Here is a 21831-nt window from a genome sequence, read left to right on the forward strand (position 1 = left end):
CTCCACCTCTCCCATCATCCATTTCTTTCTTCTTTCTTTCTTTTTGATAGAGGGTGAGACAGATAGATAGAGAGGGAAAGAGGTACAGAAAGGAGAGACACCTGCAGCATTGCAGCACTGCTCATGAAGCTTCCCCAACATTTCTTTCCCACCCTTCATCTCAGTAATGAACTGAACTGTACCAGCCCCACCTCTATCCCCAGCCCGAGTCACATATTGAAGCCCTAACTCCTCACGTGGCTTTGGAGATGGAGCGTTGAAATAAGTAATTAGAGTTAAATTAAATCATAAATCTGATCCAAAAGGACTAGAGCCCTGATAAGAAGAGGAGACAGTAGGAGTGTGTGAGCAGAGGCCATGTGAAGCTTCAGGGAAGAGGCTTTCTACAAGCTGAAGTGAAAGGCTTCTCCAGAAACTACTCCTGCCAGCAATTTCAGCTTGGAATTCCAAGTTTTCTTTCAGAAACTGTTAGAAATCTGTCTTTTCCCCCTTTCTTCCAAGGTTTCGTGCCTATATAATTTCACTGTTCCTGGTACATGCTCTTCGTATTCTCCAGATAGAAGATGAAAGATAGGAAGGAAGGGAGATAATGAGACACAATACTTTTTTTTTTTCTTGTACCTTCAGGGTTACTGTTGGGGCTCAGTGCCAGCAGTACTAATCTACTGCTCCTAGTGGCCATATTTTCCCCATTTTACTGGATAGAACAGAGGACGGAATTGAGAGAGGAGGGGGAGGTAGAGAGGGAGAGAGAGACACACACACACACCTGCAGAACTACTTCTCAGCTTGTGAAGCATCCCCTCTACAGGTAAGAAGCAGGGTCTCGAACCTGGATCCTGGCATAGGTCCTTGCACTTCATACTGTGTGCACTTAACTGGGTGTGCCACCACCTGGCCCCTGAGATATAATACTTTGCTTGCTGCTACCATGTTTGAGACAGGTGCAGGCTCACAGGGGGATCCTCACACATGAGAAAGTGTGTGCTCTACCAGGTGACCTAGTTAATCTTGTTGTTTAATTTGCCCAGTCTGGGATTTTTTTTTTATGGCAGGATGTGATGGTTAGTTTTTATGTGTCAACTTGACTGAGTGATGATAGGGTGCTTAGATATCTGACCAAACATTATTTCAGCTGGTTTTGTGAGGTGCTTTTAACAAAAGATTGTATCTAATTATTAACTAGATAGATAGATAGATAGATAGATAGATAGATAGATAGATAGATAGATAGATAGATGGAATCACAGCATAAGCATAAGATGCCAGGGATTTCACTCAACATCTCATGTTTGCTTTCAAGTCTGAGGCCCTAATAATTCTGCCACCTTCCAGGCTCTATGAGGGTGCTTTGAAGTGCACTCAGAGGAGAGCAGATTTTCCCCTTTCTTGTGTGTTAGTCCTTCATCCAACCAAGTGAAGTTCTGAAAAAGGCTAACCTCTCAAGTAAGAGAATTATTCTTGCCTGGTGTTCTTTGAACTAGAATAATAGCTATTATTCTTCCTAGACTTTTCGTTATATGCAGCCTATTCTATCATATGCTGAGATCTTCTTGTTATATTATCTTGGTTTTACCACTGTAGGACTCAGACAAACAACACTAGCAACCTGTTTGCTCAGTAGTATATCTTGAACATGCCTTCATACTAAAAGCACACAAATCTTTGTTACTCTCTAATAAGTGTAATATTTCCTTGCATTTATGTCGGGAAATTGTGAGGAGCCTCACAAAGCAACCTGCATTTTTATGCCTCCAGGAGCCTGGCATTCCTTTTAAGCCATTAAGCCAGCTCCCCCTGCTCCACCCTGCATTTCTGATACTATGGCCTATCTATATAATCATTGTTTTGCCTGAAAGATCCCCACCCATTACATTCCTTTGATCTATCTTCTTCCTACACTCAAGACCCTCCCTGCCTGCAGGGTATTATTAATCCTACCAGTTAAAACCCTTGCAACAGTTGCTAAGGAAGTTCCTACCTTTCCAGCCCTTTTGCCTCGCTCAGTCCCTTTCCTAACCATTTCCACTTCCAATTTGCCACTTCCAGGTCTGCCCTTTAAAAGCCTTGGCTCTCTGATCAATAAATATATTTCACTGCCTCACCGCAACGAGCTTGGTTCATGAGTCTTCTCCCTCATGTCGCTGAGTGAGTAGCAACCCAGGCTGGCTCCGGTCGCGTTCTCTCCAACCCAGAGAGTATGCTCCCAGGAAGAGGCACCCCCATGCTAGCCTGGCACATTTATCTTTTTTAGTTTTGTTTCTAGTTTTCTTTCTTTCTTTTTTTCCACCATCACTAGGGTTCAATAGCTGCACAACTCTGCCAGTCTTGAAGGCATTTGTTTTTTCCCACTGCGTGTGAGAGACAGGAGAGTGATAGAAGGGGGAGAGATAGACAGAGGAGGAAAGAAACCTACAGCACTGATTCGCTGCTCATGAAGCCTCCCCCTGTAGATGGGGACCAGGGGATTTGAACCCAGGTCCTCATGCATTGCAATATGTGTGCTCTACTGGCTGAGCCACCACTCTACCCACTCAACACCTTCCCTTTCTCCCTAGTCAGTGAAGTGGGGAGAAGAGGGTCAAAAATGAGTTCCACTTTTCTACTCTGAGGACCTCTGCCTCTCCTGGACATGGGCCAAAGTCACTGCTCACAGGCTCATTTCTACATACAGTACCTTTTTTGTTGGAAAAGGTACCTTAGAGCAAACAAAAAATGCTCTTCAATGGTCCATATTTGTGCTCATAATTTATAAACTAAATAAACAACTATAAGAAATGCTAATTAGAGAGAGAGAGAGAAAGCAAGCATGGGTAAATTAGTGATGCCTATTATAACTAGAACTCAGGCATCACTATCACCACAGTAAGAGTAATGCTACAATGAATATACTTCCAAACTCTTTATTGCTTTTAACTGTGCCTTTTTCACAGAGCCAAACAGTAGCTGAAGACTTTGTTCAGTTACTGCGTGCCACGAATGTCACTAATCTGTGTTGTCTGACCTGCTTTTGAGTGATAGAAATAAACTGCAAAACCAATTATTTTGCCAACATCTGATAGGGACCTGAATAGTACTAATTGCTAGGCTTACATTTCAGGAAGCAACCTATTCTGTGTTACTGGTGCCAATGAATAAAGGTGGTGCATGGTAAACATTTACGACTGACACTGATTTGATGTCACATAATCTCATTACCAGGTCGAGCTGGTGCATGCGACATATCTGTATTTTGTGGTGGTTGTTGTTGTTTTTCATATTAATCTGGAACATTCCCCTCTACCCCCCTCCCACTCCCAGCTCTTCATTGTTCCTGGGAATCACAGTAGCTAAGATATTCTTAAAAGTTCTTTGAAAATCTTCTTTGTAGGGGACTGCATGTTATATTTATAGTGGGAAATGAAAGTTGTGCACCACTTTCACAACTCCAAGACAGGTCTGGTGGTCATACGCTGTTTGTACAACAAGGATCACAGCTTAGACTGGACAGTGCAAAGACACTGAGCTAGATGGAGGACAGGGACATTCAGAAGGATGGCTGGTGTTTTGAGACCACCAAAGGAAGTTAGGGATCTCCAGGGCAATGAATGTAGTAATAATGTAGTAATGTTAGAGCAAAGACCTTGAGATCGAAAGCCTGGCCTTGAGTGCTCACATAGCTACTCACTAGCTATGCCACCTGGTGTTTTGGGGACTGATAAGCAAGGATTGATGAATATGCAACTTAGTGGAATGGCCATAAGCTACTTGTAAGCTATACAGAGCCACTTTAAAAGCTGGTACAGGGAGGCTGGGTGGTAGTGCAGCAGGTTAAACGCAGGTGGCGCAAAGTGCAAGGACCAGCAAAAGGATCCCGTTTCGAGCCCCCGGCTCCCCACCTACAAGGGAGTCACTTCACAGGTGGTGAAGCAGGTCTGCAGGTGTCTGTCTCTCCTCCTCTCTGTCTTCCCCTCCTCTCTCCGTTTCTGTCTGTCCTATCCAACAACATCAATAACAACAACAATAATAATAACCACAACAATGATAAAACAACAAGGGCAACAAAAAAAAGGGAAAAAAAGCCTCCAGGAGCAGGGATTTGTGATGCAGGCCATGTGCTTGACCAGGTTTGAGACTAGTCCCATCAGAGTGAAGGAAGCTTCACTGCTGTAGCATCTCTCATCCTCTCTCTCTCTCTCTCTGCCTCTCTCTCTCTTTCTTTCTCTCCCTCCTGCACTCTCTCCCTCTCTCCTTCTCCCTCTCCCTCTGACTCACTGTCTCTATATAAAAATGTCAGCCCAGATTGAGATCTAGAAATGACTCCCCCACCCAAAAAAAAGATTTAAAAAAAAAAGAAACCTGGCACTACAATTTCCAAAGAGGAGTTATTTAAAACTTCATTTATATAATTAGAAGAAAAACATGTTATAGACCATATTTATAAGGACAAGTATAAAGGCTGAATGATCAAGCAGAGTTAGACAAATATCATTTTTGTTACCAAGCTTCCCCAATTAATGGAGAACACAAACTTGGGAGTAAAGTAATCCCAGTTCAAGTCCCAGGTCAGTACATTCTACCTCTGTAACGCTGGGCAAATCAATTCACATTACTGGGTCTTATTTTCATCATATGTAAAATGAGGAGCCCAGATGGCAGGAATATCATGAGGGTGAAATAAGTGCCACAAAGTAGGTACTCAGTCAAGAGTCAGGTTATTATCACTTCTGTTATAAACTATTTTCACTATGTAACTTAAGAAACTAGTATTTAGAATACTTTGAATTCAATAGGTTCATTCAGTCACCCTTATAGCCGGAACAGGTGACAGTTTCTTTCCTACTTTCAGTGGCAGATGAAAAACTAGATCAGTAGAGTAGCCACACAAGGTCACAGAGTTTAGCCACCATCAATTCTTTTTGGTATTTCATTCACCAGAATCCGGTGCCACCTAGTACTACAGGCCTATCCATTCCAGAAATCACCCAATGGTGACGACTTGGGAAATTAATCACTTTATTTCTTGTTTCTGGTCTCTCCCTGTCATTTGGGTGTGGGCTTCCTTTTCTGTGTAAATAGATGGCCTGACTTCAAATCTCCTTCCTGCTGTACCAGGAAAGTGTTCTGCAGTGCCATGAGTGATGTCATCTCTTGAATCTCCATAGACCAGATGATTAATTCTCCCTAGTGAATAACACTAATTGTTATTCCCCTGGGGTCTGATTTTTTTTTTAAAGAATCTAGCCAAAACATTCTTCCTTTTAACTTATAAAAATATTTAATTCCAATAAAGCCTGAGTGAAGAAAAGGGACAAAATAATTGTCCCTCTGTTAACTCCAGATGAACACAGCTCTGGTTTAAGGTCATGATGGGGATTGAACATGGGACCTTGTAGCCTGAGGCATGAAAGTCTTTTTGCATACCCATTATGCTATTTTCCCAACCCCTAATCTTTTTTTTTATAGACCCCATCTTTAAAGTGTATATTCCAGATACTGGTTGCTGGGGCCAGGTGGTGGCACATCTGGTTAAGCATACACATTAAAGTGCACAAGGACCCAGGTTCAAGTCCCTAGTCCCCATCTGCAGGGGGAAAGCTTCACAAACGGTGAAGCAGGGCTGCAGGTGTCTTGCTGTCTCTCTGTCTATCACTCCTTTCCCTCTTAATTTCTGTCTCTATCAAATAATAAATAAATGAATAAATATTTTTAAAAAACTGGGAGCCAGGAAGTAGTGTAGTGGGTTAAGCGCACATGGCTTAAAGCGCAAGGACCAGTGTAAGGATCTCTATTGGAGCTCAAGGCTCCCCACCAGCAGGGGGTGGGGGTGGGTCGGTGGTTTCACAAGCAGTGAAGGAGGGCTGCAGGTGTCTAACTTTCACTCCCCCTCTCTGTCTTCCCCTCCTCTCTTGATTTCTCTCTGTCCTATCCAAAAATAATAATAAAAACAATAAACAAAAAAATTAAAATAAAATAGACTCTAGGAGCAGTGGATTTGTACTGCAGGCATCCCAAGCAATAACCCTGAAGGTAAATAATAATAATAATACTGGCTGCTTGTAAACAAAGAGGTCATTTACACAAGTTGAACTAGAACATCCTCACTTTCCAAACATGCATAAAAAAAAGTCCACATTCAATAAATATTGTTGAACACCTACTATGTGATGGATCTGCTAAGGGGAATGTTGTAAATTGTCAATAAAGTGTCTGAGAGTTTAACATGAAGTACTCAGAAAAAGTGGTTACCCAAAAAATTATATATAGAAGAGACAGGTGAGACATTTTGTGGGATAATCTCAGTCACATTTTTTCAAATAATACCACAAAGGAAGTAACACTATTGATCAAGCATTCTTCATTACATATTATAGTAATTATGAATTTAGATTAAATTGCTGAAATAGGATTTGAGTCTCTTATCTACTTAACCTGCTGAGCTACCACCCAGCCCCCTTATTACTATTTTTCAAGCACAAGAGTTGGACCTGTATTATTTAGTTAGTGCAAGAATCCTATTTATATCTGGTTATTTCAAACCTCTTCCTAAGATTATCTGAGTCTTCCTTATGGGTATAAATACAGAAAAAAAAAAATCTTAGTCACTTAAGAAAGGATAAGTGACTCTGAAGAGGAGAAATTCAGAAATCCAGGCTGTCATTTAGGAGGCTACTAAGAGGGAACTCTGACTTTTCCTTCCTTGGACTACACTAGAGGTAATTTTAAAGTAAACAAAGTCCATCCTTTATGTCCAAGTCTTAGAAAAAGTACACAAAGGAGGCTTCTGTTCCTGTGTATAACTTCTATACTGCTACCTTTTTTTTGTTAGGAAGGGTCCATTAAAGAGGAAAACTGCTTAATGGAAAATACTTAAGTGTCACATTTTTATCCTTTATAAAATTACCAAATAACTGATGGATAACATGTTGTTTAAGGTGTATTATATAATAATTATATATATCAGGGGCCGGGCGGTGGAGCAGCGGCGAAAGGGTGGCGTTTCAAGCCCCTTGGCTCCACACCAGCAGAGGGTCGATTCACAGGCAGTGAAACAGGTCTGCAGGTGTCTATCTTTCTCTCCTCCTTCCTGTCTCCCCTCCTCTCTCGATTTCTCTCTGTCCTATCCAACAACATGATAGCAATAACAACAACAATAATAGCAACAACAATGATAAACAACAAGGGCAACAAAAGGGGAAAAAATAGCCTCCAGGAGCAGTGGATTAGTAGCACAGGCACGGAGTCCCAGAGATAACCCTAGAGGATATATATATATCACATCACATTTTTTATTCATTTATCCATGGACACACGGGTTGCTTCCATGTCTCAAATGTTGAAAATAACGAACATGGAGGTGTAGATATCTTTACCAGTTGTTGTTGTTGTTGTTTTTTCCGCCTCCAAGATTATCGCTGGGGGTCAGTGCCCGCAGCACAAATCCACTGTTTCTGGTAACCATCTTTTTTTCTTTTCCATGGCTATTGTTGGACAGGACAGAGAAGTTGAGAGAGGAGGGGAAGATAGAGAGTGAGGGAGAGAAAGACACCCGAAAACCTGTTTCACAGCTTGTGAAGCAACCCCCTGCAAGTGTGGAGCCTGGGCTCAAGGATCCTTCAGCCAGTCCTTGCACTTCCTACCATGAGCTCTTAACTAGGTGTGCTACCGCCTGGGCTTCCTAGTTATAGCTTTTATTCCTTTTGAATAACTACTCAGAAATTGAATTACTAGATATTTATTTATTTATTTTCCCTTTTGTTGCCCTTGTTGGTTTTCATTGTTGTTGTAAGTTGTTGTTGATGTCGTCGTTGTTAGATAGGACAGAGAGAAATGGAGAGAAGAGGGGAAGACAGAGAGGGGGAGAGAAAGATAGACACCTGCAGACCTGCTTCTCAGCCTGTGAAGCGACTCTCCTGCAGGTGGGGAGCCAGGGGCTCCAGCTGGGATCCTTATGCGGGTCCTTGCAGTTTGTGCCATGTGCGCTTAACCCACTGCGCTACCACCCGACTCCCGAATTACTAGATCTTATAGTAGAGTTTTGCTCTAATTTTTTTTTTTTGAGGAGCTACCATGCTATTTTTCCTAGTGCATTCACCAATTTATATTCTCACCAATGTGAATGCACAAGGACTTTCTTTTCTTTAAATATTTCTTGTCTGATTGCTCTGATTTGCATTCTGCTTGTGATTAGTGAGGCTGACTGCCCTTTTACCAAATAATCACTCATATATCTTCCTTGTGAAAGATGTCTATTCACATCTTCTGCCCTTCTCAGAAACAGATTGCTTTTTTTCTTCTGATATGTATATTAAGGTAATAACCTCTTTTTGGCTAAATATAACTGTATAGTTGAAACTATTTTTCCCTTTTCCATAGGTTGCCTTTTCACTTTATTGTTATTATTTATTTATTTATTTATTTATTTTTATGCCACCAGGGCTCAGTGCCAGCACTATGATTCTACCACTCCTGGCAGCTATTTTTTTTTCCTTTCCTTTCTACTTTGTTTGACAGAACAGAGAGACATTGAGAGGAGAGGAGAGACAGAGGGGATAGATAGCATAATGGTTATGCAAAGAGACTCTTATGTCTGAGGCTCCAAAGTCCTAGGTTCAATCCCCCACACCACCATAAGCCAGAGCTGATCAGTCCTCTGATAAAATAAATAAGTAAAAATAAAATTATAAAAAGGGGGGCTGGGTGGTGGTGCACATGGTTGAGTGCACATGTTACAATGCATAAGGACCCAGGTTCAAGCCTCAGATCCCCACCTGTAGGGGGAAAGCTTTGCAAGTATTGAAGCAGTGGTACAGCTATCTATCTCCTCCTAACCACTCCTTTCCTCTTGATTTTTTACTGTTTTTATCCAATAAATAAATAAATAAATAAATAAATAAATAAAGATTATAAGAGAGGGAGAGAGAAAGACATTTGCAGACCTGCATCACCACTTCTGAAGCATGTCCTCTCCCCCATTGTGGGTGGGGACTGAAGGCTCCAACCCCAGTCCTTGTACTTGGTGCTATGTGTACTTAACTGAGTATGCCATCCCCTAGTCCAGGTTCATTTTTTAATTTTTTTGTTTTTGTTTTGTTTGTTTGTTGTGTTGTGCAAAAGTTTCTTAGTTTCCTATATTTTCAACACACACACACACACACACACACACACATTGAGCCAGGTTTATTGCTGGGCCTCACTGACTCCATGACTCCACCATTCCCTGTAGACATTTTTTTTTCTTATCTTTTCCTTTCCTTTTGATGTGGGGAGAGGGAGAAGGAGAAATACCTGTAGCACTTCACTCCTGAAGCTTTGTTTTGCAGGTAGGGAGTGGGGGGGGGGGCGGTCCTCACACATGGCAACATGGGCAAGCCAGTACCCTGCCCTGGTTTTGGTTTAGTTGTGTTTGCTTTTGCTGACAAATGAGAACCAGTTATCACCAAGACTGAAGCTGAGGAGCTTACTACCCATTTCTTCTAAGATTTCTAAAATTAAAAAAATATATTAATTTATTGGATAGAGACAGAGAGAAATTGAGATTAAATGGGGGGATACAAAGGGAGGGAGGGAGGGAGAGAGAGAGAGGAAGAGAGAGAGATAGAAAGAGAAACCTACAGCTTTGCTTCACTGCTCATGAAGCTTCCCCCCCTGCAGGTAGGAACTGGAGGCTTGAACCTGGGTCTTTGCACTTGGCAATGTGTGCACTCAATTAGATGTGCTACCAACCAGCTCCAGATTTCTAAAGTTTTAGGACATATGCCCATGTCTTTAACTTATTTCAAATTGATTTTTTTTTACGCATGGCATAACATAAAGGTACAGTTTCATTTTTTGTATTTGTTAGTCTTGTCTTCCTAAAACTATTAATTGAAAATATAGTTCTTTTTCCATTGTGTATACTTGGATCCTTTCTGGTATGTTAATGGGACCATATAAATGCATAGACATGCTTAGGGACTCTTATTTTTTTTTCTCTTATATGTTTGTAAAAATGCTATTTTTAGTAATGTTATAATGGATTTCTAGAACTTTTTCATAGGAGTCAACTAATACTTTGATTTCTTGGTATTTTCTGTTCCTTGCCAAACTCAGAAACTCCCAGACATGGTAATTACCAGCAATTTAATTGTATATTGAAAAGAGTGTATATTCAAGAGTTACATTAAGACTTAATAAATTAAAAATATCATCCATTTAAAAATTCCTTACTCAAAGAGACTCTCATGCCTGAGGCTCCAAAGTCCCAGGTTCAATCCCCCACTCTACCAAAGGCCAGAGCTGAGCAGTACCATGGTGTAGTAATCATAGTAATAAATAAATAAAAATAAAAATCCCTTCCTGTGCTAGAAGGTGCATGACTTTCCTCCCATCTGTGCTGTGGAAAACATAGATGCCAACCTTGGCATCCCATAAGGGTGCTTCAGCACAGAGGAAAGCTCCAGCTCTGTGATGCCTCTCCCTGACTTTCTGCTGTCTTAACTATGTTTATATCTGTTTTTTTTCTTTAAGCCTTTGCTTATTGTGTACTGTGCATGTTTACTTTTCCCACTGTTATATACCAATGTCTGTATCCATTAGAAATTCCCATACTATGGTCAGACTATGGCAATATCAGTTAACTTGGGTATTCTGGTTAGCAATTTCTTTAGGAAATTCCAGTCTTACCAAATCACTTTTTCACTTTTCTCTCTAGCGGAAATAACAGCTACATTAATATTTTCAGAATAAAGGGCACTTCTGCTATAGTGCTATCTTAAGTCTTAGGTATATTCCAAGTGTCAGTCTATGAAGCAGCAGAAAACTCCAGTTCTGGATTACTGGGGGGGGGGGCATGCATTAACCCTATCTTTTGCCAGCATTTTATCTTATAATGAGCATATCCTCTACTCCTGACGGTTAGTAAAGGAACTCTACACACACAATCAGTCTCTCTCTCTCCCTCTCCCTCATTCTTCTCTTTCTGGCATCATTTCTGACATCTATATTTGCCGCCCAAGGCGGAGGTAGTTCTAGCTTTAAGTGTCAACTTTCAGCTACTCCAAGCATCCTTAGTCAAAAAGCCAGCGGAAGTGATTGAGAAACCTCTCCAGCCCTGGCGCTTGCCCTTGGGGTCCCTGACTTGCTCTGCTCCCCGCCCACTTCCCTATTGCTAGACCTTGGGGATGTAGGGGCACTCTAGTCCCGCCCCCTCTCGCTGCCACCAGCGGTCCTTAACCTTTTTTGGACTGGGACCTACAGAAAGTTAGGAATTTTCTCTGGACGGGGACAGCACACTTTCAGAGTTTAGGGGAAACTTCCTGGAGAGTATGGGCGTGAAACACACCCCAAACTGCAAGACTAGGAACCCATTTCTAAAACTCTTGATTTAGGACAATTAAATCTACAGCGAAGCTCAGATGCCAGATTTCCTTCCGAGTACGTGGGAAAGGAAGGGTTCCTTGCAGCCGGCCACTTTCATCTGTAGACACCAAATAAAAGAGACTGTCAGAATGTGCAGAATGGGAATAAAGGAGTGTGGGAACTTTTCAAAGAGGTGGTATCAGAAGAAAGAGTAAAAGAAAAGGAAGAAATAGGGGTTACAGAAGAAAGAGAAGATGAAGTAATGCGTGAGGAGCGGATAGGCAAGGGAGAGAGAAAGAAACTGAGGGGAATAAAGAGACAAGGATGAAGACTGGAAAATAGATATTTAGGAGAGAAAGCAGAAATAAAGGAGAGAGAAAGGAGAGAGAAGAGAGAGAAAGGAGAGAGAGAGAAAGGAGAGAGAAGAGAGAGAGAGAGAAAGGAGAGAGAGAGAGAAAGAGAGAGAGAAAGAAGAGAGAGAGAGAGAAACGGTGAGTTTCCTCTGCCCCTTTTTCCAGTCTCAGAAAACTCCACTGCAAGAAGTGGCCGGGAGCGCGATCAGCTGTTGCCTCCGCCTCTCACTGGAGGCGGCGAGCCCCGCACGGGTCCGCTGGGGAGGAAGCTGACAGGGTCTAGAAGGAGGCGGTCCCGCTCGCTCCGTTTTCCCCTCCCCTCTCTTCCTAGAGGCGGGCACCCGGGGTATTTGAGCAGCGGAGGACCTACGGCCCCCCCGCCTTCCCCCCCACCCCCGGCCCCCCATTCAAGAAGCCGCTGCGATATCCCCGTCAGCACAGGGCGCCCAGCGCGCCTCGGAGCGCACATCCCGCGCCTTCTCCTGCCCGCTCCCTGGACATTATGCAGCCAAGCAGTCCAGTCCCAATCCTCCACCTATTGCTTCTCCGACTCCTCCTGCGGCTGGAGCCGCTAGACTCTCGGCAGGCGGCGGCGTTGCTCAGCAGAGTTCAGACAGGACCCTCTCGGCGAGACCTCAGCGACTCCTAAAGTCAAAAGTTGGAGGAGGCGGGCGCTGGACTGTGTGCGCTCTGCCGGGCCGCTGCCTCGCGTCGCCGCTGCAGCCCAGGAGGGCAGGAGGGAGGGGAGTGGGGGTAGCGGGGGGGAGGGGTGGGGAGCACCATGCAGTTTGTATCCTGGGCCACACTGCTAACGCTCCTGGTGCGGGACCTGGCCGAGATGCGGAGCCCAGACGCCGCGACGGCCGTGCGCAAGGACAGGCTGCACCCGAGGCAAGGTAACCAGACTGGCCGCCGAGACCCCTTCGCTACTGGCGCGGCACCCTGCAGCGGAGGCCTCTCTCCTTTTCCTAGAAAGAACTACCTCCCGCTCTGCAGCCTCTTCTTCCTCGTCTGGGCTCATTTCTAGCCAATTTCTAGGGAGAGTCATCCTGGAGTGAATTTAGCTCCCTCCGCCTCCTCCTCCTCCCAATTTGTTTTAACTGAATCTTTCTCTTTCCCCACCCCCATACCTCAAACTATAGTTACTTAGTAACCGAGGTCAGCTGATAGCGGCGTGTTTTTATTTTATTCAGGGGACTTGACAAGATCGGGAAATTTATCTTACGGATTCCGTCTAGTTTATTGTCTGGCCCCTAGTGATAGTGTATATCCTCAGTGTCTAGCAGTTCCTGTTTTTTTTTTCCCGGAACGTAGTAGGTGCTACGCTAATGCTTTTGCATTTACCAAAAGTGAAGAGATTGACTTGAATTAAAAAAAAAAAAGGCTAGAAAATAACTGAGGACAAAGTCCCCAATTTTATCTAAATTAAAAACTGAAAGCGTGCAGGAAAGTGAGTTACTGGTTGATGTACCTCTGCTTCTCTCTGCAGTGAAATTATTAGAGAACCTGAGCGAGTATGAGGTTGCGTCTCCCATTCGCGTGAACGCGCTCGGAGAACCTTTTCCCGCGAACCTGCACTTCAAAAGAAGGCGACGGAGCATTCAGCCGGCCTCTGACCCCTGGCCTGACTTCGCCTCCTCTTCCTCCTCTACCTCCTCCCAGGCGCACTACCGCCTCTCCGCTTTCGGCCAGCAGTTCCTATTTAATCTCACCGCCCATGCCGGATTTATCGCACCACAGTTCACTGTCACCCTCCTCGGGGAGCCCGGGAGAAACCAAACACAGTTTTATTCCGAGGAGGAATCCGAACTCAAGCACTGTTTCTACAGAGGCCATGTCAACACCAAGTACGAGCACACGGCCGTCATCAGCCTCTGCTCGGGAATGGTAAGTGGGCGCGCGCACCTCCTCTGCCCCGCGCCCGGGAGGACTGAGTGCCACCAAGCCTGGGACTCTCACCACGCCGTCTCCACTCTAACATTAAATAGCAACTATTTGGCTGGGAAGGGGTTTGCCCAGTTCGTGAGCTTCCTGCCACTTAAGAACAGAGCGCACAACTACCCTCAGGGGGCTTCTGGATACTTCAGCACTTTCTAGGGTGGGAACTCGGTTCAGCTGTTAGGGGGCTTGGAAGTTGGGTTGCAAACTCCAGAGTTGGTCTCCAGAGTTGGTCAAACTCCAGAGCAGCACAGCTGCTCAGGAGCGGAGCAGCTAAACCCAGGGAGGGCTCAGCTCCTCATTGGCGCCTCTGGGGTCGGGTGTGAGTTGAGGATTCCCAACCTCGGGTATGGGGAGTTCCTTCTGGGAGTGTCATAGAGGGCGGTGCGTAATATGGAGTCCCCAAATTCTCAGGGTTTTTTTTTTTTTTTCCCCCTTCTACGCGCCAGGAACCCTGAGGGTAAACAGGATTGACGGAGCAAGGTCCCGTCCCTGGGGCGGAAGGGTGGGCCTTGGGCTCTGCGGGCGGGGAGAGGGTGGAGCCTGCCTCTGACGTGATGGGGGTGGGCTGAACTGAGAGTGGGGGTGCGGCGCAGTCCGACTCTGCACCCTGCTGGCCCCAAAGAGTAGAAATAGAGGGCGAGATCCTGCAAGGGAGGCTATCCCAAGCACAGTGCGCTCCTTCGGGAGTGTCACTCGCGCCCGGAGGGGGTTTGGGGGGTGAGTGAGAGAATCCGAAGAGGGACCGTGCAGCGCACATTTCCGTAGAAAGCGAGGGCGTGGCGGCTGCCTCCTGGCGCAGTCTAGTGCGCTCTGGTAGAGAATCCCAGCTGTCTCTCTCACCCCCATCCCCTTCTCAGCACCCATCCCCTCATACTAGTCTTGCTGGAGTCTCTACCCGGCTTCCGCCCCCAACCCCCAAAGTGATTTGAAAAGGTGCTGAGATGTTCCAGCCAGAGCCAGAATGCCCCCTAACCTAACCAAGTGACATGCGTTTCTGCCACGCGAGTGACGCAGAAACTTCCCGGGTCAGGTTCCCCCAGCGCAGTGCGCTGCGCGCGTACAGTCCAGGATATGCGTTTACTACATCCCATCTCCGTCATCTCTTCCCCTACTCATGGTTTCTAAGTGGGAGCAGAGATACTTACCGGGTGCTCAGCTGCCCCCCTCCGCAAGCTGCAGTTTGTTAGCGTTCTGGGGTGCTCCTTCGTTGGACCTGGAATGTCGCATCCATCTCCTCTTGCTCCACCCAAGGGGGCGGGAGGGGTGGTCTGTTAGGAGCGAGGCAAACTTGAAGACCGGCAAGAGGGAGAGATTTTCTTTGCTGAGATGCTGAGGGTAGGTATGAACCCCCTCTATTCCTCAAGCAAAGCTTCCGGAGCCTGGCATGTAGCTGAGATTTGGGGGGTGGGGTGGGCGGAGAAGGCAATTTATCCTATGACCGGAGCGCAGGACCCCATCTGTTGATCATAAAATTAAGATTTGGGTGGACATCGGCCAGATGTATGGACCCTGGGCATCAGAGCGCCTTCACATCCCAAGGTCCTAACCCCCCAATTCTAGAACCTAACGGATGGGGCTGCGTGAGTACATCGTTTGTAAACAGTTTTTACTCCTCCTCTTTCTCCGCCTCCACACCCTGCTGCGTGGTCCTAGCAGTTGTATAAATATTTTGCTGCACAGGGCCTTAATTTCTTTTTTCTTTTTCTTTTTTGTTTTGCCTCCAGGGTTATTGCTGGGGCTCGGTGCCTGCACCACGAATCCACTGCTCCTGGAAACCATTTTTTCCCCCTTTTGTTGCCCTTGTTGCTTTATCGTTGTTGTGGTCATCATTGTTGTTGTTACCGATGTCATTGTTGGATAGAACAGAGAGAAATGGAGAGAGGAAGGGAAAACAGAGAGGGGTAGAGAAAGACAGACACCTGCAGATCTGCTTCACCGCCCGTGAAGTGACTCCCCTGCAAGTGGGGAGCCGGGGGCTCGAACCAGTATCCTTATGCCGGTCCTTGCGCTTCACGCCACTTGCGCTTACTGTGCTACCGCCCGACCCCCAGGGCCTTAATTTCTGTTGCCAGTTTTAGGTGGGAATTCGCACATTGGTTTTGAGAGTAGTAACTATTTTTAGGAACTGAGACCCCGGGACTACATAAAGGACTTTCTAGACCGTGTAATAACTTCATTTACATTGTGTTTGATTTACAATCCACTTCTTTTACGGGGCAAGAGTTCTGGCATGCATCTTAAAGATGTTTGAACTGGCTGTTTCTAGTTTCAGCGATTAATCTAGCTCCAAACCCTTAACTCTGTCTGTCCTCTGGAATTCGTCTTGTGCCAAACCATTTTCCCATAGCATTTCGTGTGCAGTAGTATTGTGTTATCTCAAATGGGAATCTTTCACTTTTTTATCTTTATTTTTATTACTATTTTTTGATGTTGTTGTCGAGGAGTCATGCCTGTGGGTGGGCTTTACTTTCTTTTAAGTAGTTTTTTCAATTTTTTTTTATTGTTGTAGTTATTGATGTCATTGTTGTTGGACAGGACAGAGTGAAATAGAGAGAGGAGGGGAAGACAGAGGAGGGAAAGGCACCTGCAGTCCTGCTTCACAGCCTCTGAAGTGACTCCCCTGCAGGTGGAGAGCCAAGATGGGGGGGGGGGGGCCCTCCAACAGGGATCCTTATGCAAGTCCTTGAGCTTTGAGCCACCTGTGGTTAACCCTCTGCTCTACTGCCTGACTTCCTCTTTAAATATTTTTATTTGCTCTGGATTATGGTGTTGGAATTGAACCTGGGACCTTGGAAGCATGAGAGTATAACCATTATGCTGTCTCCCCAGTCCCTGGATGAGCTTTTTCAGATAGAAAGAGGAGAAAGGAAAAGACGCCATAGTGATTTTTACAATAAGGAGGTGGGTCTCAGGCTTGAACCTTTGGGTTGTGCTTAGCAAGACAGGCTTATTATCTAGGTGAGTTATCTTGCTGTCCTGGAATCTTTCACTCTTCACAGTGGGTCATTCCAACCTTTCTCCCTACACTAAGTAGTTATCCATTTGCTTGAATTTCATCTTATATATGTCACTCACCGCTTCTGAACATCTGAATCTAGCATTTTTCCCCTAATTTATTATTTATTTTCCCTTTTGTTGCCCTTGCTGGAATCTAGCCTTCTTTAAGAACTTTTCTCTCCTCCCCTCATTAGGACTGATACCTAAGTAAAATTTCTGTCTGAAATTGTTTTCATTCCAATGTCTGTCACAGGGCACTAAAGTTAGTGATAACTAGATTCAAGATCACATCACTTCCCTGTTAACTGACTTTATGTCAGTTCCCCATTACCCAATGAACAATTATAAACTTGTTCATCTGACACTTGAAACCATTTATAATAGACCTTCTCATTCCTCTGACGTCCTGTCCTCATATTCCATCGCATATCTCAACTTTTGCTGCACAAGGTTGTATTTCAGGTATTTGTTTTACTCCTTTCCCTGACTGTTGCTTCATCCTAATTTTACCTCATTCCCTTTGCTCATTCACAGCCCTTCTACCATTTTTACAACCATCAAACCTACCATTCTTTTGCTGCATAAGTCCTGTGTGTTCTTCCCAAGAAACTTCTTCTCAGTCCTTTAGACTGAAGTCATCTTTCTTGCCCTTCATAGATACTTCATCTGTATCTCTGTTGTGATGTGTCATAAACTCTAGCCTCTGCCTAGTATTATAAATCTTGGTACACATGGCAGAGGGTATAGTCTTATTATTTTCTAGGTGTATTGTAACTAAGAAAGGGTTATTCTGTGATGTAGCAACTACTCTGAATTGAGAACAAAATTAATTTGGCATAATCTAGATGTAAGTTACTGAACTCATAAGCTGTGGCTTGCACTTTAGGAAGCACTTATTGTGTGTATATTCCCACTTAAATCTTCACAACTGTCCATTATGCAAATGAGGAGACTGGGGCTTAAGGAATTGGAGACTTGATGAAAGTCTTGCAGTAAGCAACAGTGTTGAAATTCCTCTTGAGCTTTTCTGACCCATGGTCTTAAATATACAGAGACTGTATTCTTCAATAGAATTTCAGTCAATCTTCTTTCCTCCTTTCCTTCCTTTTTACTTTTTGACAAGATTGCTTCTTATTTAGTTTACTTATTTACACGCTGGGGCACTTTCTCATTCTGATAGAGAAACAGAGAAAGAGAGAGATACCAGAGTGCTGGTATTCCTCTGATACCATAGCGCTTCCCATTTGGTGCTGGGGCTTTGAAAGAGTCACTTCATTATTCTGAGCCTTTTTTTTTTTTTTTTTAAACCAATCAGTCACAGTAACTCCCAGACCCTTTCTCAGTACCCATGGCCTCTCCCTCATGGGCTATAATGTTGCAGGCTTCCTGCTCTGTGCTCAGAGAAGAACAAAATCAATGTGTTGCAGAGGGTAGATAGCATAATGGTTATGCAAACAGACTCTCATGCCTGAGGCTTCAAAGTCCCAGGTTCATTCCCCCGCACCACCATAAGCCAGAGCTGAATAGTGCTCTGGTTAAAAAATAAAATAAATATCAAAATCAATGTGTTGAAAACAGGGAGAGCTGACTAGGTGAGAACAAATTTGTTAAATTACTTCTCTGAAAACTGGCTCCTGTGTGTGTGTGTGTGTGTGTGTGTGTGTGTGTGTGTGTGTGTGTGTGCCAGCAGCACATGAATCACCTGAATAGCCCTTTGGAAATGCAGATTTTAGACCTCACCCCTAGAAATTCCAAGTCTGTGGATATGGGCTAATGCCCCAAATTAAAAAAAAAAAAGGTTTCCCAGGATATTTAGATGCTTCGCTAGTGCTGGAAGTATCTCCTCCCCAGCTGTCTTAGTGTCCAGTGCTTTTAAGCTTTGTCATACATAGGAATATTCAGGAATACTCATTAAAGTATCAGTATTTCAGCGCTCAGATTTTACACCAGATTTGGGGTGAAACCTAATTACTTGAATCACTAGCAAAATCCTGAATGATGCTTGTGTTACTGATATGTTTTTAGCCTTTTTTTTTTTTTCAGATAGAGGTAGGAAAGTAGAGAGACAGAGAAAGTGAAAGAGACCAGAGCACAGAAGCTTCCTTCAATGAAGTGGAGGATGGGCTCAAACCTGGGTTGCTCACATGGCAAATATAACACTATCCGAGTGAACTGTTTTGCCAGCCTGCTGATCACTTCCTATGTCACTCATTTCCCCTCTGTTATGAGTAATATAAAATGTTTTTATTTTTCCTTTTTAAAAACATTTTTCTATATTTATTTTTCCTTTTGTTGCCCTTGTTTTTTATTGTTGTAGTTATTATTGTTGTTATTGATATCGTTGTCAGCTAGGACAGAGAGAAATGGAGAGAGGAGGGGAAGACAGAGAGAGGGAGAGAAAGACACCTGCAGACCTGCTTCACCGCCTGTGAAGCGACTCCCCTGCAGGGGGGGAGCCGGGGTGGAGGGGGTGGCTCAAACGGGGATCCTTACATGAGTCCTTGTGCTTTGTGCCACCTGCACTTAACCCACTGCATTACTGCCCGCCCGACTCGACTCCCAATGGTTTTCTTTTTTAAGGGAGGAAGAGGAGTTTGTTTCTTCTACTTTAACCCTGCTCATGGTGTGGGGAAACTGTTCAGTGTTCAGTAATACCTGGTTTGAGTGGTTCAGCTTTGAGGCATCATCTTTTATTGGAAAAACTTATGACTGTGGGAATGTGGAGAAAGGATTACCACTCTCAAAGTGCTTGGATGATTGACAGTTGGTATCCTGGTGCTGAGAGTCCAACTGCATCATCACCGAAGTCCCTAATAGGTTCTAAGCACTTATAGAGTATTGCTTTGTTAAACCCCCACTGCATCTTAACACTCATTTAATTTGCACTTTAACAAATCACAGTAAGCATTTTTATCCTCAAATGACAAATAAATAAGATAATTGAAGGGAGCAATTAAAAAATTTACTTAAGGCGGATGGGTAAATGGTGGGACTGCAACTGAAATTTAGGGCCATTCAACTCCAAAGTCTACTGCTTCCTAGTGCAGAGAAAGGTTAATAGCCAACCAGTCCTGTGCTCATGCTCTTTCACCTGAGGCACCTTCTTGAGTGACTGGTGGTCAACATATACTTTATGAATTTTAATTAATGATAAGCTTTCAGGGTCCAGCTTTTCCTACTGCTGTTAATCCCTTTTTCATTTTTCCATCCTAAAACACTCATTCTACAGTCTATTGGAGTGAAGATGTTTAGAACTTGAGCACCTCGGAAGGGCCTTGAGCAACCAAGAAGCTAGTGGTGCCAATACCACATAGAGAAGAGAGTCCAATTTAGTTGGTAGCTGGTGCTGTGCATACCTAACTTAGCATCTGGGAATTCACCAACTTCTGTCATTGGTCCAACTTGTGGATACAGCCTGAGAGAGGGGAAAGATAATGTTCATGCCCATAAAATAACTCATGTGGATAGTGCACTGCTTTGTCATGTGCATAAAGCCAACATCTAAGCCTGGCCTCTACTGCATTGATGCTTCAGTTCTATGGTCTCTTGCACTTTTACTCTCTATTTGAAAAGAGAGAGAAAAACAAAACAAAAAACAAAAAGAAAGAAAGAAAAAGTACTACTTTAAGACTCATTCAGTCCAAACCCATTTTGCTCAAGGGGTCAACTGTATTTCTTAAAGATAGACTTCAGTATCATGTGTAGCATGCTAAAGTCAAATCAAAGAAGTTGAAAAACAAGATCAGAAAAGAAAGCACAAGTAGAATCTGAACTGGAGTTGGTGTGTTGCACCGAAGTAAAAGACTCTGGGTTGGGGGTCGGGGGGCGGGGGAGGAGAGTACAGGTGCTGGAAAAGGATGACAGAGGACCTAGTGGGGGTTGTATTGTTATGTGGAAAACTGAGAAATGTTATGCATGTACAAACTATTGTATTTACTGTTGACTGTAAAACGTTAATCCCCCAATAAAGAAATTTTAAAAGTCAAATCAAGATTTAAAAAACTGCTGATATAACAGTGAGTAAAAATGAATCACTTTTATGAATATATTGGCAATATTTTCATCTTTAGTAGCCCTCATGGGAAAAGGATTGTGCAAAATGGTGTCATTTCTACTTAGCCTTGTACCATTTTTTTCCTTCTCCCAGTGACTGGGTTATGGGTGAGGATGATAGCATGATGGTTATGCAGAGTCTCTCATGCCTGAGGCTCCAAAGTCCCAGGTTCAATCCCCAATGAACCACCATAAACCAGAGCTGAGCAGTGCTCTGATAAAATAAATAATAAAATCCAGTGACTGGATTATATTGAATCAATCTCTTCTCTTTTTGTTTGCAGCTGGGCACATTCCGGTCCCATGATGGGGATTATTTTATTGAACCACTACTGTATGTTGATGAACAAGAAGATGAAGAGGTGCAACACAAACCCCACATTATTTATAGACATGGCATCTCTGATAGACAGCCCTCAATGGAAAGGCATACATGTGACACTCCAGGTATTTGCTTCTTGCTTAAGCAGAGATTCCTGCTCTGTGTGATATGTTAATTGCCATACTACAAAGATGTTGCTCTTTTAAAGTCTACAAAGCACTACTTCATAACAGTATCCTTACTCAGTGCTCAAGCGAGGTAGGTATATTCTTATTATATACATATGGAAGCTCAAGAGTGTTTTAGTGACTTGCTTAAGGTTGTATAGCTAACAAGTGACAAAGTTAGGATTTGAACTCAAAGAGCAGTGGCTCTGCACCCATAATGCTCATTGTGGGCAGAGCTATCTCCTGTGTTTGAGTTGCTAATTTTTAGGATTAAGTGAATCGCATCTTTAATCAATTGTTGCTTGTTGTCTCTTGTCTTGTTTTCATTTGGATTTTTGTTGTTTTACCGTGTAGGGTTGTGGGAAAGTCTCACAAAGGGAACTAAGAGAAACTCCCATGTATTTGCTGGGATTTTTTTTTTTTCTTTTTCTTAGCAATTTCAGTTTAGCTGATGTCCTATGGTTTCAGGGGATACAGGAATGGAACTGTAGGTTGCACTGTCAGGTTTAAATCAAATCCATATAAGCTATCTATTGGACTTCCTTTTTCCTGACCTGAGTCTTTGAGGCATCACACTGAGATGTTTAGCCATTGTTGGTGGATGTCATGTTGTAAAGCTTATCTTTTGTTTCACAATCTGCAGTCAACCCTTCCTTGTTGTCTTTGAAGCCTGGTAACT

The 21831-nt window shown here is 43.8% G+C and overlaps 1 protein-coding gene and 1 long non-coding RNA gene across 5 annotated transcripts in view; one reads left to right on the forward strand and one right to left on the reverse strand.

Annotated features, from left to right (window-relative positions):
• LOC132541869 (uncharacterized) overlaps nt 1–15614 on the reverse strand; it is a 94870-nt gene extending 79256 nt beyond the window's left edge. The window contains exon 1 of the long non-coding RNA XR_009552964.1: nt 14759–15614. This is a non-coding gene — a long non-coding RNA (uncharacterized LOC132541869). The remainder of the gene's footprint in view (nt 1–14758) is intronic.
• Nucleotides 12042–21831, forward strand: part of ADAMTS9 (ADAM metallopeptidase with thrombospondin type 1 motif 9) — a 196666-nt gene continuing 186876 nt past the window's right edge. For 2 of the 4 annotated variants that reach the window (XM_007520619.2, XM_060202964.1), the window contains exons 1-3: nt 12045–12568; nt 13162–13559; nt 20948–21110. In XM_007520619.2, coding sequence (XP_007520681.2) covers nt 12454–12568; nt 13162–13559; nt 20948–21110 — 676 coding nt within the window. In that variant the 5' untranslated portion in view covers nt 12045–12453. Of the gene's footprint in view, nt 12569–13161; nt 13560–20947; nt 21111–21831 lie in introns of all 4 variants that reach the window. The other 2 variants (XM_060202966.1, XM_060202965.1) reach the window with 2 other exon arrangements.

This window comes from Erinaceus europaeus, chromosome 12 (genome assembly GCF_950295315.1).
Source record: "Erinaceus europaeus chromosome 12, mEriEur2.1, whole genome shotgun sequence".
Lineage (NCBI taxonomy): Eukaryota > Metazoa > Chordata > Mammalia > Eulipotyphla > Erinaceidae > Erinaceus > Erinaceus europaeus.